Genomic DNA, 13954 nt, shown 5'->3' with positions numbered 1-13954 from the left:
AGGTCCTCCTTGTATACTACGCCCTACTTGGGCTGAGACTGAGCTACATTGCTAACTCCTTTGTTAGCTATTTGCCTGCCATAACACTGCGATCATCTGCTGTTGGTTTATTGGAGATCAGAGATCGGGGATGCAGTCTTTGTCAATTACACCGGAAAGCTATAGAATGTACTACCTATAGATATAGGGAAGCTAACGCCCTAAATATTTTCAAGACAGCTAAAAACATGTCTGTTCACTTTAGCCTTTAACTAGCTCTGATTTTCCTGATACAAGTCTGAAACTCTTTCTTTTCACACTTAAAAATCTTACTTGATTTTATGATTTATAGTTTTACAACTTTATGATTATGAATCAGTTAATCCATGTTTTAAACTGTTTTAAATGTCCTTTTATCTTGAATTGCCTTGCCTGTTTTATGTCTATTATGTCTGTTTTCACGTGAAGCATTCTTATTGTAATGCACTTTGTGCTGCATTTGTTGGTGCTATATGAGCTATATTATTATTATTATTATTATTATTTTTCTGTCCAGTTGCATTACAAACTGACAAAGTGGCGGTAATTGACAACTTTGGAATGAGAAAGGGCTGTTAAGTCTCACTGCAGGTAAGTTTAGTTTGTTAGCAGGCTGTCTCTTCTGTGTGTGTGTGTGTGTGTGTGTGTGTGTGTGTGGGGGGGGGGGGGTCATGTTTCTTACCAGCACTCTGCCTGGGTTGCTCACGGAAAGTATATATGTGTTGCCATATACTTTAACAGTCACCACTTTAGTGTATGACACTCTTTTGTTGTCACGGTTGTTATTCTCAAGGTTTACCTGCAATTCAGCAAAAGAGTAGTAGAGAGGACAAGTAGTAAGCACGAGGGAGAATAAGACAGCAGACAGGGGGCTCATATATATTTATAGCACATGCACAAAACAATGCCCAAAAGAGGCGAAACCCTTGATCAAACAAACTCAAACTCCTTGTTGATTTCAATAGACAATGTATTCTGTAACTCTTAAATGGCTGCACACTGGGCATGTGGTGACTTCCTGAACTTCATGGTCTGCTCATATACTTTTTAGTGTTCTTCTCTCTTCTGCTCACCTCAAAGTGCTTCAGACCTGTAGTATCTCCACACACACTGGCTAGTCTGTAGACACAGTTGCCCTGGAAGTCAAAATTGCGTCCATCGAAGGAGCGGAAGTGTGGATCTCCATATGCAGTGCAAGTCTTAAAGCTGACTGGGTAACAGTCTTGGACTCCGTCCACAACGCTGCATTGCTCTCCAGTTTGACACCCGGTTAGCTCACATTGCACATTTTGTGTCGCTGCATCACACACACACTTCTCTGTACACAGTAAGTTGGACCAGAACGTCTCACCTGGCAGGTAATACCGACCATTATGGTTACAGCCACAGCCCTTCTCCTTGATAACACACCTGACAAAAATTAAAATTAAGTAAGGGAAATTATAATTTATCCCATGCTGTTAGTCCTGAAGATGTTTTATGACCTCTGCATCTCCTTTTGCATAGCCTCATGAAGGAGTGTGCCATTATGAGATACTGCGTTCCACAGCTAAAAATTTTAAACAAACTGTTATCCCTGATATCAGCATTTCACAAGGTGGGCATTTATTAAATGAGTAATATTTTCTTTGAATGATTGGGTAAAAATGTTGTACTAACTCTTGTCCACTGTTCACATATCCTGGATCACAGAAGCAGCCTTCCACACAGACCTTAGGGCACACCTCTGGCTTAGGACCACAGCTGTCTGGACAGGCCGAGCCACACACCTTGTAGTGGCTGTGAGCTGGACATGCAAAAGCTGGGGGCACAACAGGAGTGGGGAAGAGGTTAGAAGACAGGCAGGCACAGAGAAGAGGAGATTTTATATTGACACTCAGAGTCTGGAAGAAATGTCTGCTGTACATGGAACATGATAAGTGTGAGGCTGACCCCACAAAATGGCCTCTCAAACAAAGCAAAGCCAAACATGCCTGTTATTTGCCTATTTTTGCGAGTTTTTTTTCCTTTTCTCTATTTCTCCTGTGATGATGAGAATGAGGATGTAATCAAAACTGATAGACAATCTGCTTCGATCCACTTGGTATTAGATATGGATATATGTAAAACCAGACCAGAGACCAGCAGCAATACAATGGGACCCCTAATATCATTATTTTATTATACTGATTAAACAAAATAGAATATGGAGGCACCTTGACTCAGGTTCTGCATCAGCTGAAAGTCCCTGTGAAGATCTTTAGTCAATAAAATTGTCACTATGCTTATAAATATTACAAATAAAAAGAGTCATGTATCATCAGAAACCTATTTGTCATCATTTCAAACTGACACAGCGGCAACAAGGATACAAGGATGATGTGAGTGAAGAAATCGAGCTGCACCTTTGGTCTCTTTGGTGATGGGTTGGGACTTTGACACTACACCCCTACCAATATATCTTTAAATAAAAAAACTTGTGCTAGCACTGTCAACCTTAGAATACACATACACTGTAAACCCCAATTTGCTCACTTAACCTTAATGTTTTTTGGAAACAGCTTGCACTCAAAATTTTTAGTTTAGTACAGTACAGTAAGATAACAAAAAAGTGAGTACACCAGACACAATATAATAGTGTCACCTGATCCTTGACAGGAATATTTTATGAATTTTTATGTCAGTTTAACATAACTTTTTTTTGTTATTTGAGCATTTCATTCTGTGATATGAACAAAAAAACAATGAATACACATTTTACAATTGTTTTTTAAATATAATGGAACATTAAAAATATATTGTGGTTAAGCTTAGGTTTCTTCATAGCTAGAATAAAGCAAAAAGGTGAACTCTGACCTGGAAGTGCTCGTTATATCACCTCAGCACAACTTCATGTTAAACATGCTAATATCCAGACAGGCGGTCATTAAATGAGTATACAACTTAGCTCATGGTGGAAAATATCTTTTACCACAACAATAACTATAACCCATTAGAACCATTGTGATATACATAAACATTAATCACCGCGTAATGGGTAACATGAGTGATTTACAACACATTTAAACACAGGGTTTCTTCAGCTTGTGGCCTTAAACACACTGACTAATGGCATGCTGGGAAACTCTACCCATTTAGCCCCAACACGCCACAATGTGCACAATGAATGTGTTGTTTATTGGCCTTGAGCTTATAAAGTGAAATCTGCTTTATACATTTTCATCAAATGAACTCAAAATTCAAAAATTGTTGACTTAACAAAAACAAAAAAAAGCTCACAAGACATGAGTTTTTGTGTCAAGTGAACATAAAGTTTTTAATGACATTTTGACAATCCAGGGCATTTGTATAGACTTTACGTTAAAATTTCCTGTCATGGATGGATTGGGGTATAGTGTACTTACATTCACATCATTAACCAGCCTAAAGCTTAAACCAGCTTTAAATCTGCTTTAAGGACATTGAGGATAAAATGTCAGAGCCAGGGCTTATCTGAAAATACTGCACACTGTGGCAAATTTACTCAAGTGAGTGCCTTTATGCCTGTTTGTAGTAATTCAGTCTATAAGGTTGTACTATATGTAACTCACAGCAGTTGGTCAGATGTCTCCATGGCAACACTGATGCTCCAGCTTCCTGGCATTCTGCCAGGTAGCTGCTCAGGGCATCACACAATACTTCTTGCCGTCCTTCATTGATGCAGACATCATACAAACAGTGTGACACAAACTCTGCTGCTGGCACGCTAGCATGACAACCAGAGAAAGGCCCCTTCTTATCGCTCAGAATCCCACAGTACCCTGGACCAGTGTACCTGATGAGGAACAAAGAAAAAAAGTACATACTGTATGATAATGGGGAATCAATTTAGTTTTTCACAGCCATGCCAGTGGCAATGGCATTGTTGGTCTACCACTTTGCTTTGGTTTACCACTTAGACCACTTTGGTCTACCACTTACAGAATGAAATATGGTAAATGGATTGCATGTACATAGCGCTTTTCTACTCTTAGAAACCATTACAGGCACCATTCACCCCATTCTCACACACACAGGTAGCTGTGAATACCATACATGGTGCCATCTGCCCATCAGATAATCACAGGCGGTTAAGTATCTTGCCCAACATGTAGACTGCCGGGCCCGGAGATCAAACCACCGACCTTTTGACTGGTAGACGACTGCTCTAACTCCTGAGCCACAGCCACCTTAACAACTATTCGATGGATTGCCATGAAATTTTATACAGACACTTGTGATTCCCACAGGATGAATGCTACTGACATTGGTAATCCCCTGACTTTCTATCTGATGCTATTAACAGGTTACATTTTGGGATCAGAGTAGAATATATATCATCAACTAAGAATTTCATTTAGTCTAGTTTTTTGGTTTATGTCCAAATAGCTTTAAACTACTGACATTCCCATCAGCCTCAGCTGTACTTTAGGTTCACTGCTAATTAGAAAATGTTTAATGGAAGAACCAGATTTTTTTTGGTCAAATATCCACATATACCTCTACATCATATACTCCCTTAAAAAACTGTTCAAGTTTTATAATGGGTTAAACATAACAGTGCAAGTAGCAATAAACAGGCCCTTGCACATCTGCACACATCTGTGAGGGTCCAAAGGAGAGTGGGATGTCGTATGCTGTAAAGCTCTCTGATGGAAATTGTGATTTGCCATATTGGGCTTTATAAATAAACTTGAATTGAATTGAATCTGGGGTACTGCAGCCATGTCTGCGGCAGGACACCGCCTGACATACTGCATACTTCCCCCATCCCCCTGACACTGCACGCACAACATATGTGACATAATTGTCTGTGTGGAGTGTGTGATGCTGGAAATGATGTTTTGCATATTTTGTAAAACGTCTTCTTTTACTGAGGTGGTGCAAGAAACTGAGATGCAATTGCTAGACAGAACAATAATCTGTTTGGGGACCAATAGCAAAGAAAACAAAAATGCATAGTTTCTGCACTAAGCTGGTTTAAATCTTATTTATCTGATCGTTTTCAGTTTGTTCACGTTCATAATGAATCATCCTTACGTACTAAAGTTTGTTTTGGAGTTCCGCAAGGTTCTGTGCTCGGACCAATCCTATTTACTCTATATATGCTTCCTTTAGGTTACATCATTAGAAATCACTGTAAATTTCCATTGTTAATTAATTACAACTAATTTCCTGATGTTAAATTCAAACCAAACTGAAGTTATTGTTCTTGGCCCCAAACAACTTAGAGAGACTCTTTATCTGATGACATAGGTTCTCTAGATGGCATTGCTCTGGCCTCTATCGCTACCGTAAGAAACCTCGGAGTAATATTTGATCAAAATCTGTCTTTTAATTCTCATTTAAAACAAGCCTCACGGACTGCATTTTTTCATCTACGTAATATTGCGAAAATTAGGCCTATCCTGACCCGAAAAGATGCAGACAAATTGGTCCACGCTTTTGTTACCTCCAGGCTGGATTACTGTAACTCCCTATTATCAGGTAGCTCTAGTAAGTCTTTAAAAACTCTCCAGCTAATTCAGAATGCAGTGACATGTGTACTGACAGGAACTAAGAAACGCGATCATATTTCTCCTGTTTTAGCTTCTCTGCACTGGCTCCCTGTAAAATCCAGAACTGAATTTAAAACCCTACTGTTAACTTATAAAGCTCTAAATGGTCAGGCTCCGTCATATCTTAGAGAGCTCATAGTGCCTTATTATCCCACCAGAACACTGCGCTCTGAGAACGCAGGGTTACTCGTGGTACCTAAAGTCTCCAAAAGTAGATCAGGAGCCAGAGCCTTCAGCTATCAGGCTCCTCTCCTGTGGAATCATCTTCCTGTTGCGGTCCGGGAGGCAGACACTGTCTCCACATTTAAGACTAGACTTAAGACTTTCCTCTAGTTAGGGCTGGCTCAGGCTTGCCCTGTACCAGCCCCTAGTTAGGCTGACTTAGGCCTAGTCTGCTGGGAGACCTCCTATAATACCTTCTCTCCTTTCCTCTTTCTCTCTCTTATGTCCTGTTACTGCATCTTGCTAACTCGGCCGTACTGCATGTCACTAACTCGGCTTCTACTCCAGAGCCTTTGTGCTCCACTGTCTCGCAGGTTAACTCATATCGCAGTGGTGCCTGGATAGTGTGACGTGTGGTTGTGCTGCTGCCATGGTCCTGCCAGATGCCTCCTGCTGCTGTTATCATTAGTCATACTTCTACTATTATTATACACATATGATTATTGTCACATATGTATACTACCAGTTATTAATATATACTTTCAACATATTGTACCACAATAGCCAGAATCATAATTATAATATTATAGCTGCTGCGCAGCGATGGGTCGGCTCTGGGCATTTTTAGGCAATTCTGAGCAACAAGCAGAAGAATTGGAAGACATTTAGGAATTTAGCAACACAATCTGCATTTTGCATCAGCTGAGGCTTGAACTCCCAACCTCGGAGACTAAGGTTCTATCAATTTCTATCTCACTAGCTAATTAGTCAGTGACAATTCATGTGTAGCTTCACAAATTGACTAAGCCAGACTTGCAGGTTTAGCAGTCGTCCATGCATGGAAAAGCAGATTTCAAACCACTGTAAAAAATTCAGTTATCGAAACAAAAATCTGAAAATACACATATTGCATCTAGACAGCATGGAGATGTTGATAATTTGTTTATTTATTGTTATTTTGTTTGTAACAATGATTGATTTGCTCCATAAATGAAAAACTGATATTTCAAATTGCCATTTTTACATTGACTCCAATTGTTCACATTAGAGCAAAATTCAAAATGCTGTCAAAAATTCAGTTTTTGAGATAAAATTCTGAAATTTGCCACACATCATCTACCATGACTCTAGAATTTTGTCATTTTTTTCATTGAACATTGAAGATTTATTTAGCAAGAATTTGCATGTATATGTTTACAGTACTGTTTACAATGAAACATTTCGATGCACTGTAGGCTCAATTTTTGATAACTCAAAAATCTGAGAAATTTAGTTTTTGTAAGACAGTCTGAAGATGCTCTGTAGCAAGTTTCGTGTCAATTGAGCAAAAATTGTGGGAGGAGATTGGTTTAAGAAGTTTTACAGTTTTTGAAAAAAACAGAGTGATGAACTTCATAATTTTTAATAGGTTTAAAAGTACAAAAGTTTCTTCAGTATTGGGGCTACAGGTTGATGAAAGTTGTGAAGTTGTAGCACATGTGGTTGATTTGTTATGAATTTTCAAAGTTTTTAACTTTAGATGCTTGCTGTAGCGCCACCATCAGGACTATTGGCTCGAGTTTACAGCTGAGGATATCTGGCATGAGACTGGACCTTTGTGCAAAGTTTGGTGAGTTTTCACCCATGGGAAGTATGATTTCCTCAGAAGAAGAAAGAAGAAAGAAGAAGAATACCTAGGATTACAATCGTGTCCTAGCAGCTTAGCTGCCCGGACCCTAATTATTACTTTCATTAATATTCAATCAATCAATCAATTTTATTTATAAAGCCCAATATCACAAATCACAATTTGCCTCACAGGGCTTTACAACATACAACATCCCTCTGTCCTTTGGACCCTCACAGCGGATAAGGAAAAACTCCCCAAAAAAACCCTTTAACGGGAAATTTTTTTTTAGAAACCTCAGGAAGAGCAACTGAGGAGGGATCCCTCTTCCAGGATGGACAGACGTGCAATAGATGTCGTACAGAACAGATCGGCATAATAAATTAACAGTAATCCGTATGACACAATGAGACAGAGATAGAGAGAGAGAGAGAGAGAGAGAGAGAGAGAGAGAGAGAGAGAGATGCAGGACAGACGGTAATGACAGTAGCTTACAACAACATTAATGAAAGTAATAATATTATAGTTATAGTTCTGGCTACTGTGGTACAATATGTTGAAAGTATATATTAGTATCTGGCAGTATACACGTGTGACAATAATCATATGTGTATAGTAACAGTAGAAGTATGACTAATGACTAATGATGATTAGTTGATTAGATGTTGTAAGCTATTACCGTTACCGTCTGTCCTGCATCTCTCTCTGCTTCTGTCTCTCTCTCTCCTTCTGTCTCATTGTGTCATATGTATTACTGTTAATTTTTTATGTTGATCTGTTCTGTAGGGCGGCATGGTGGTGTGGTGGTTAGCATTCTCGCCTCACAGCAAGAGGGTTGCTGGTTCGATCCCGGGTGTGGAAGCCCCTCTGTGCGGAGTTTGCATGTTCTCCCCGTGTCAGCGTGGGCTCTCTCCGGGCACTCCGGCTTCCTCCCACAGTCCAAAGACATGCAGACTGGGGACTAGGTTAATTGGTAACTCTAAATTGTCCATAGGTGTGAATGTGAGCGTGAATGGTTGTTTGTCTCTATGTGTCAGCCCTGTGATAGTCTGGCGACCTGTCCAGGGTGTACCCTGCCTCTCGCCCGATGTCAGCTGGGATAGGCTCCAGCCCCCCGCGACCCTCAAGAGGATGAAGCAGTTAGAAGATGAATGAATGAATGGAGATCTGTTCTGTACGACATCTATTGCACGTCTGTCCGTCCTGGAAGAGGGATCCCCTTTTTCCCCCGTTAAAGGTTTTTTTTGGGGAGTTTTTCCTTATCTTTTTCTTTTTTTTTTCTTTTTTTTTTTGAATCCTACTTGTCTGCATTGGTCTTCATAGCTTAGCGCCACAAAAGGGTGTAAGCTTCTTGTGAAGATTGATGCACTGTTAATCTTGCAGTCAAGTATTTTATACCCATAATGCGTGCTTGTGACCGTCACCCACCCTCCCTGGAGACTAGCCTAACAGCCTTTATTGGAAAAACTTCCTAATATGAGTCAGAGAGGGCCGTGATACACCAAAGTGTGTCAAGGGGGAAATAAGGAAACAAGCAAGGGGGAGGGGGCAGGTGCTTAAGTCCTGAGTTGTATAGTGACAGTGCATGCGGAGAAGAAGGAGGAAAAAGAAACAAACAAATAAACAAACAAACAAAAAAACAGAGGAGAAACAGGCAGTGTAGCTGATGTATTGTGGCCTTGAGGTGGTTGTGCTCCATGCAGATTATCAAAAATAAACATATACATGTCTACTATACTGTACTGAAAAACAAAAACAAAAGAGAAGTCTATACTGAACACCAAAAATGTGAGAGTCTTGGTGGAGGGGGAAAGCCTGATTGTAGAGAAGAGCTGCCAGCGTGGTGTGGTAGGTTTGAGACGCAAGTGGGCCCCTTTGGAGTGATCCCATCGGTTCTTTGCGATGCGTCACAGAGCTGAAGTATCAAACATGCATGCGTGTATTTGAACCCTCCCAATGTGTTTATGAAAACCATCACCAGGGTCCAGGGCCAGCCCTGCGGGGGAAGGGGGGCGGTATGGCACCCCAAGACCGCAGGAGCGCCCAGACCCCAAGACCAGGGAGCCGCAGAGGCCGCAGGACACCACGCAGGCCCAGGGACCCGGGGCGGCAATGGCTGGCACCCCCAGAGAGCCAGAGACACGCCCCAGACAGGCGGGGCAGGAGGGCCCACCCACCCACCACCCGACGCGGACCGCCCCCACCCACCCCCCAACCACCCCCCAACCACCCCCCAACCACCACCCAACCCCAGCCCCACGAGCCACGCCATGCATATCTACAGTGTGTGTAAACCCACCACCCCCCCTCTTACTATGATTCTCCGATCCCTGACGGAGAAACATTAACCCTACACTGTGAATGTGAATGTGAGTGCCCATAAGTGTGATGTGGTGCATTAAAATTGAGGGACATAGGAGACAGGTGGGGGCAAGGCTGATGGCTACAGCACACTGCTGTCCTGCAGCCCGTGCAGCCATAAGCACCTGGAACCTGTTCCCATCTGTCCCACAAGATGTAGGTGTATGTAGTGCTTTAAAATTGGAGAGCAGATAAGGATGGGCCTGGGGGCAGCATGGAGGGCTACCGGACACCACTGTCCCATAGCCTGCCCCATCATGAAGCCCCCCAATCCATCAGTGGTCTGCACCTCGAAGAAAAAACCCCATGCAACGACCGTTATCGTGCCCGGCTGCAACACAACAGAGCTGCGGACGGTACTTTGCTGCCTCCACTAACATCCACAGGTTGTATGTGGTGCATTAAAACTGTGGAATGTGTGGTGAGTGAACTAAATGTGGTTTAGGAGGCCAGGCCAGTGTAGGCCCGGTCCGAGGGCTGGAGGGATGGATGGGAGGGGCTAGAAGGTGGCGCCAACCAGACCCCGGCACGGCGAGGCCCCCAGCGCCCATGGACAGCGGGCCAGGCGGGCCCCAAGGAAACCCAATGGGCCCCCACCCAACCCCGCCCCACAAGCAACTGCAGCGTCAGGCCCCCGCAATGGTCCCGACCTGGGCCACACCGCCCGCAGCAAATCGACCCCCAGCAGAAGGACGAGGCGCGCCACCAGGGTGCACGGACGACGGGCCCCACCCAGCCCCCCGCGAACCCTGACGCGCAGGAGCACAGGCCAACCCGCAACCCCGCCAGTACCCCCCCAGACCGCCACAGACCCAAAGCCGGACCCCCAGCCCATCTGACCCGCCCCCCACCGCCGGCCACACACAAACGGGCAGGCCCACACTGTGCAGCACCAGAACACCCCCTGCGGGCAGCCCCCAGCCCCCACACCAGGCCCCACAGCCCGGGGGAGGACCCCGGGCCCGCCCGAGGCCGGGAGAGAGGAGCAGGGAGGGACGGGGAGAGGGGGGAGGGAGGACGGAGGGGGAAAGGCGGGAGCGGAGCAAAGGGGGGGGAGGAGGAGCCCACCCACCCCGCACCACCAGGGGCGGAAACAGCCCCCCAGGGGGGCCGGCCAAGCCGCCCCAGGCTCAGGGAGCACACAGGGCGAGCAGTCCAGACGCACCCGCCCTCAGGGGAAACCGCCCAGCCCCGCGATCCCCCACAGAGCCAGGGAGCAGGCCTGGATTCAAGGGGGAGAAGGTGCACCTAACACATGCTTAAGACCTTGAGTTCTGATGAACCGCTGTGGTATATTGTGGTGAGAGAGATAGAGGGATTAGGGGTTACATCATTAACAGAAACCGTTACATATTACACAACAGTCTTTCTTGAGTTGTAATATTTATATGTACAGGTGGCATATGCTCACAGGCTGAGTGGCACTATACAGACACGTTTAGTGAGTGAATAAATGGTGACCATTTTTCTGTAAAGTATGTTAATTGGTTTCTGTGGCCAGCAGATATTTTCTCCAGCGAAATATGTTCTACAAGGAGATTCAGCCAATGGTTGATGTTGAGGGTCTGTTTATCTTTCCAATTGACTAGGATTGTTTTCTTGGCGACAAGAAGAGAGTTGCAGTGGCTGTTTGGGAGGTCAATTGTCATCAGGTCACCAATTAAGCACAGGTTGGGAGATAATGGGATCCTGCAGTCCAAAATGGAGGAGAGTTTTTGAGTGACTGTTGACCAAAAGTGCTGGACGGGTGAACATAACCAGAGTGCATGAAAGTAGGTGTCAGCAGTGTTCTGAGTACACTGAGTGCTTGTGTCAGATTGACTAAAGCCCATTCTATTCATCTTTTGTTGGGTGATGTGTGTTCTGTGGAGTACTTTAAAGTGGATAAGTTGTATATTAGTGTGTCTTGTCATCTTAAATGTATTTTTGCATATCTGAGTCCAGAAGTCAGGGTCCGGTGATACACCCATCTCTTTTTCCCATTTTAAAATTGGTAAATGTATAGAACTGGTCTTTGACAGTAGTTTATAAATCTTAGAAAGGTTCTTCTTATTACTCGGAGAAAGCTTTGTAATATGTTTGACAAATTCTGGTGGCTGCAAAGTGTCCTGAGGCGCTGGAATTCTCCTCTTGATTGTTTTTATCAATTGTAAATATTGTAGAAAATTTCCATTTCTTATTTCAAAAGTTTGAAATAAGTTTGTGTATGTCATAAGTATATTGTCTTGGAAAAGGTGATGGAGATGAGTTACTCCCTTCATCTCCCATGTGCTAAAATGGAGAGGTCTTTTGTTAATTTCAAAATCCAGGTTGTGCCAAATTGGAGAGAGCAAGCAAGGTTCTATCGGAGAGTTTGTGATTTCTAGTGTTTTCCACCAGGCTGATAAGGTGGAAACAATCATTGGGTTCTTAAAACAGTTATGACGTCTGAGTGTAGTGGTGATAAACGGGAGGTCAGAGAGTTTTATATTGTTGCAGTCCGCCTGTTCTAGTTCAAGCCAGGAGTTGTAGTCTTCGTTAGGATATAACCATTTCAATAGGTATTGTAGCTGGTTCGCTAAATAGTAAAGTTTAAAGTTAGGAGCGTCCAGTCCCCCTTCCAATTTGTTTTTCTGAAGGGTGCTTAGGCTAATTTTTGCTGTTTTGTTCTTTGAGTAGAATTTTATAATTGCAGAATTTAATGACAGGAACCATTTCGATGTGGGTGTGAAGGGAATCATGGAAAAAAAATAGTAAATTTGGGGTAGAATTTTCATTTTAACTGTGGCTATTCGTCCCAGGAGGGAGATGGGAAGATTATTCCAGCGCTTCAGGTCACCACAGATCTTATCTAGCAGCGGGCTAAAGTTCAGGTGGACCAGGTCTGATAGTTTGGGTGAAATATTTATGCCAAGATATCTTATGTTGCCCACAGGGAGAGAAAATTTTTGGTCTGCAGGATTCCAAGAGTTCTCCGTTATTGGCAGTATTGTCGATTTGGACCAGTTGATGGAGTAGTCCGAAAGTTTAGAAAAATTTGTTATGAGATTAAATACTTCATGTAAAGACGATTTAGGTTCTTGTAGATAAAGTAAAATATCGTCGGCATATAAATTAATTTTATGCTCTGAATTGGCGGAATGGATACCTATGATCTTGCTGTTCTGACGGACTGCCATGGCCAATGGTTCGATGAATATTGCAGGTCTTAACACTCTTCAAAACAAATTTGAGGTGGGTCTGGTCAACTTGGGAGGAGGAGTTCATCAACATATAAAATATGTCATTATATGTCAGTAGTTGGCACTCTGACTGTAAGTAAATCCTGGTAAGTAGACGTCTTCAGGTCAGGACTTTTATTAAATATATAAAGTTTGAGGTAGACTGGATCTTGAACAGTAGCTTTTCAAACCACTTCCTGTTTTGTGGTGAAACATGGAAATTTGATGTAAGTAGTGATGACAGGCCCAGAGGGGGCACTATGACTATGAGTCAATTTGGGTATGTAGATATCTTCAGGACTGGACAATGTGAAACTTGTGGCACACTGAATTATGTAAAGTCAAGTTTCAACAGCTTTCTGTGTTCTGTCAAAACAGTAAAATTTGCTGCACTGCCAAAGCAATGCAGTTTGATGATAACTCAGCAGCTTTGCCATTTAGCATCATGAAGGTCTTGAGATTGGGTCAATAAAGTTAATCTGCTAGTAGGGGTTGGCATGTAATATTAAGTATGGAGCCTGTTTTCAGCATTAATCTTCACACTAAGTTTAAGTTGGCCGACATCCTGTTTACTTTACAGCATGGCCACAAGAGATTTTTTTAAGCCTAGAGGTGATACATGTGCGCACCAAATTGTGTACCTCTTGGTAAAATATGCAATGAGGACTGCTTCGTTTAAATATTGTAGGGGGTGCTAACAAGCCCCCTTGGCACACCTAAGCATAAAAACCAAATCAGATAACACGTTTAAGTGCTTCTGATGGGTGTACCAAGTCTTGTGAGTTTTCAAGCATCCCTAGCCCCTCAATAACAGCATTCTGTTTCATGGAGAAAAATGCATCGCTATCGCAACAGTGTTTATTGAAAACTTAAAAGCTTTACTTTTGAGTATCCTTAAGGTCTTAAGAGCTTTCTGAGCAAATTTGAGGTGGCTCTGGTTAACCTGCTACAAGAAGTAAATTGAGGTATAAAACATGCAATTTCCTGTTGCTAGTAGGTGGCACCATGACTATGATTGTAAATTGGTCTGTAGCTGTCTTCAGGCCTTGAAG

The 13954-nt window shown here is 43.0% G+C and overlaps 1 protein-coding gene across 1 annotated transcript in view; it reads right to left on the bottom strand.

Moving 5' to 3' along the window:
• Window positions 1-13954, bottom strand: part of LOC125892843 (IgGFc-binding protein-like) — a 99110-nt gene that overhangs the window by 52004 nt on the left and 33152 nt on the right. Inside the window, exons 7-10 of the mRNA XM_049583139.1 lie at window positions 3588-3811; window positions 1678-1819; window positions 1092-1428; window positions 701-817 (exon numbers count right to left, since the gene is read on the bottom strand). Of these exons, the coding sequence (XP_049439096.1) occupies window positions 701-817; window positions 1092-1428; window positions 1678-1819; window positions 3588-3811 (820 nt within the window). The remainder of the gene's footprint in view (window positions 1-700; window positions 818-1091; window positions 1429-1677; window positions 1820-3587; window positions 3812-13954) is intronic.

This window comes from Epinephelus fuscoguttatus, linkage group LG8, assembly GCF_011397635.1.
Source record: "Epinephelus fuscoguttatus linkage group LG8, E.fuscoguttatus.final_Chr_v1".
NCBI lineage: Eukaryota > Metazoa > Chordata > Actinopteri > Perciformes > Serranidae > Epinephelus > Epinephelus fuscoguttatus.
The sequence above is the reverse complement of the archived record's forward strand: the minus strand, read 5'-3'. Positions and strand labels throughout refer to the sequence as shown.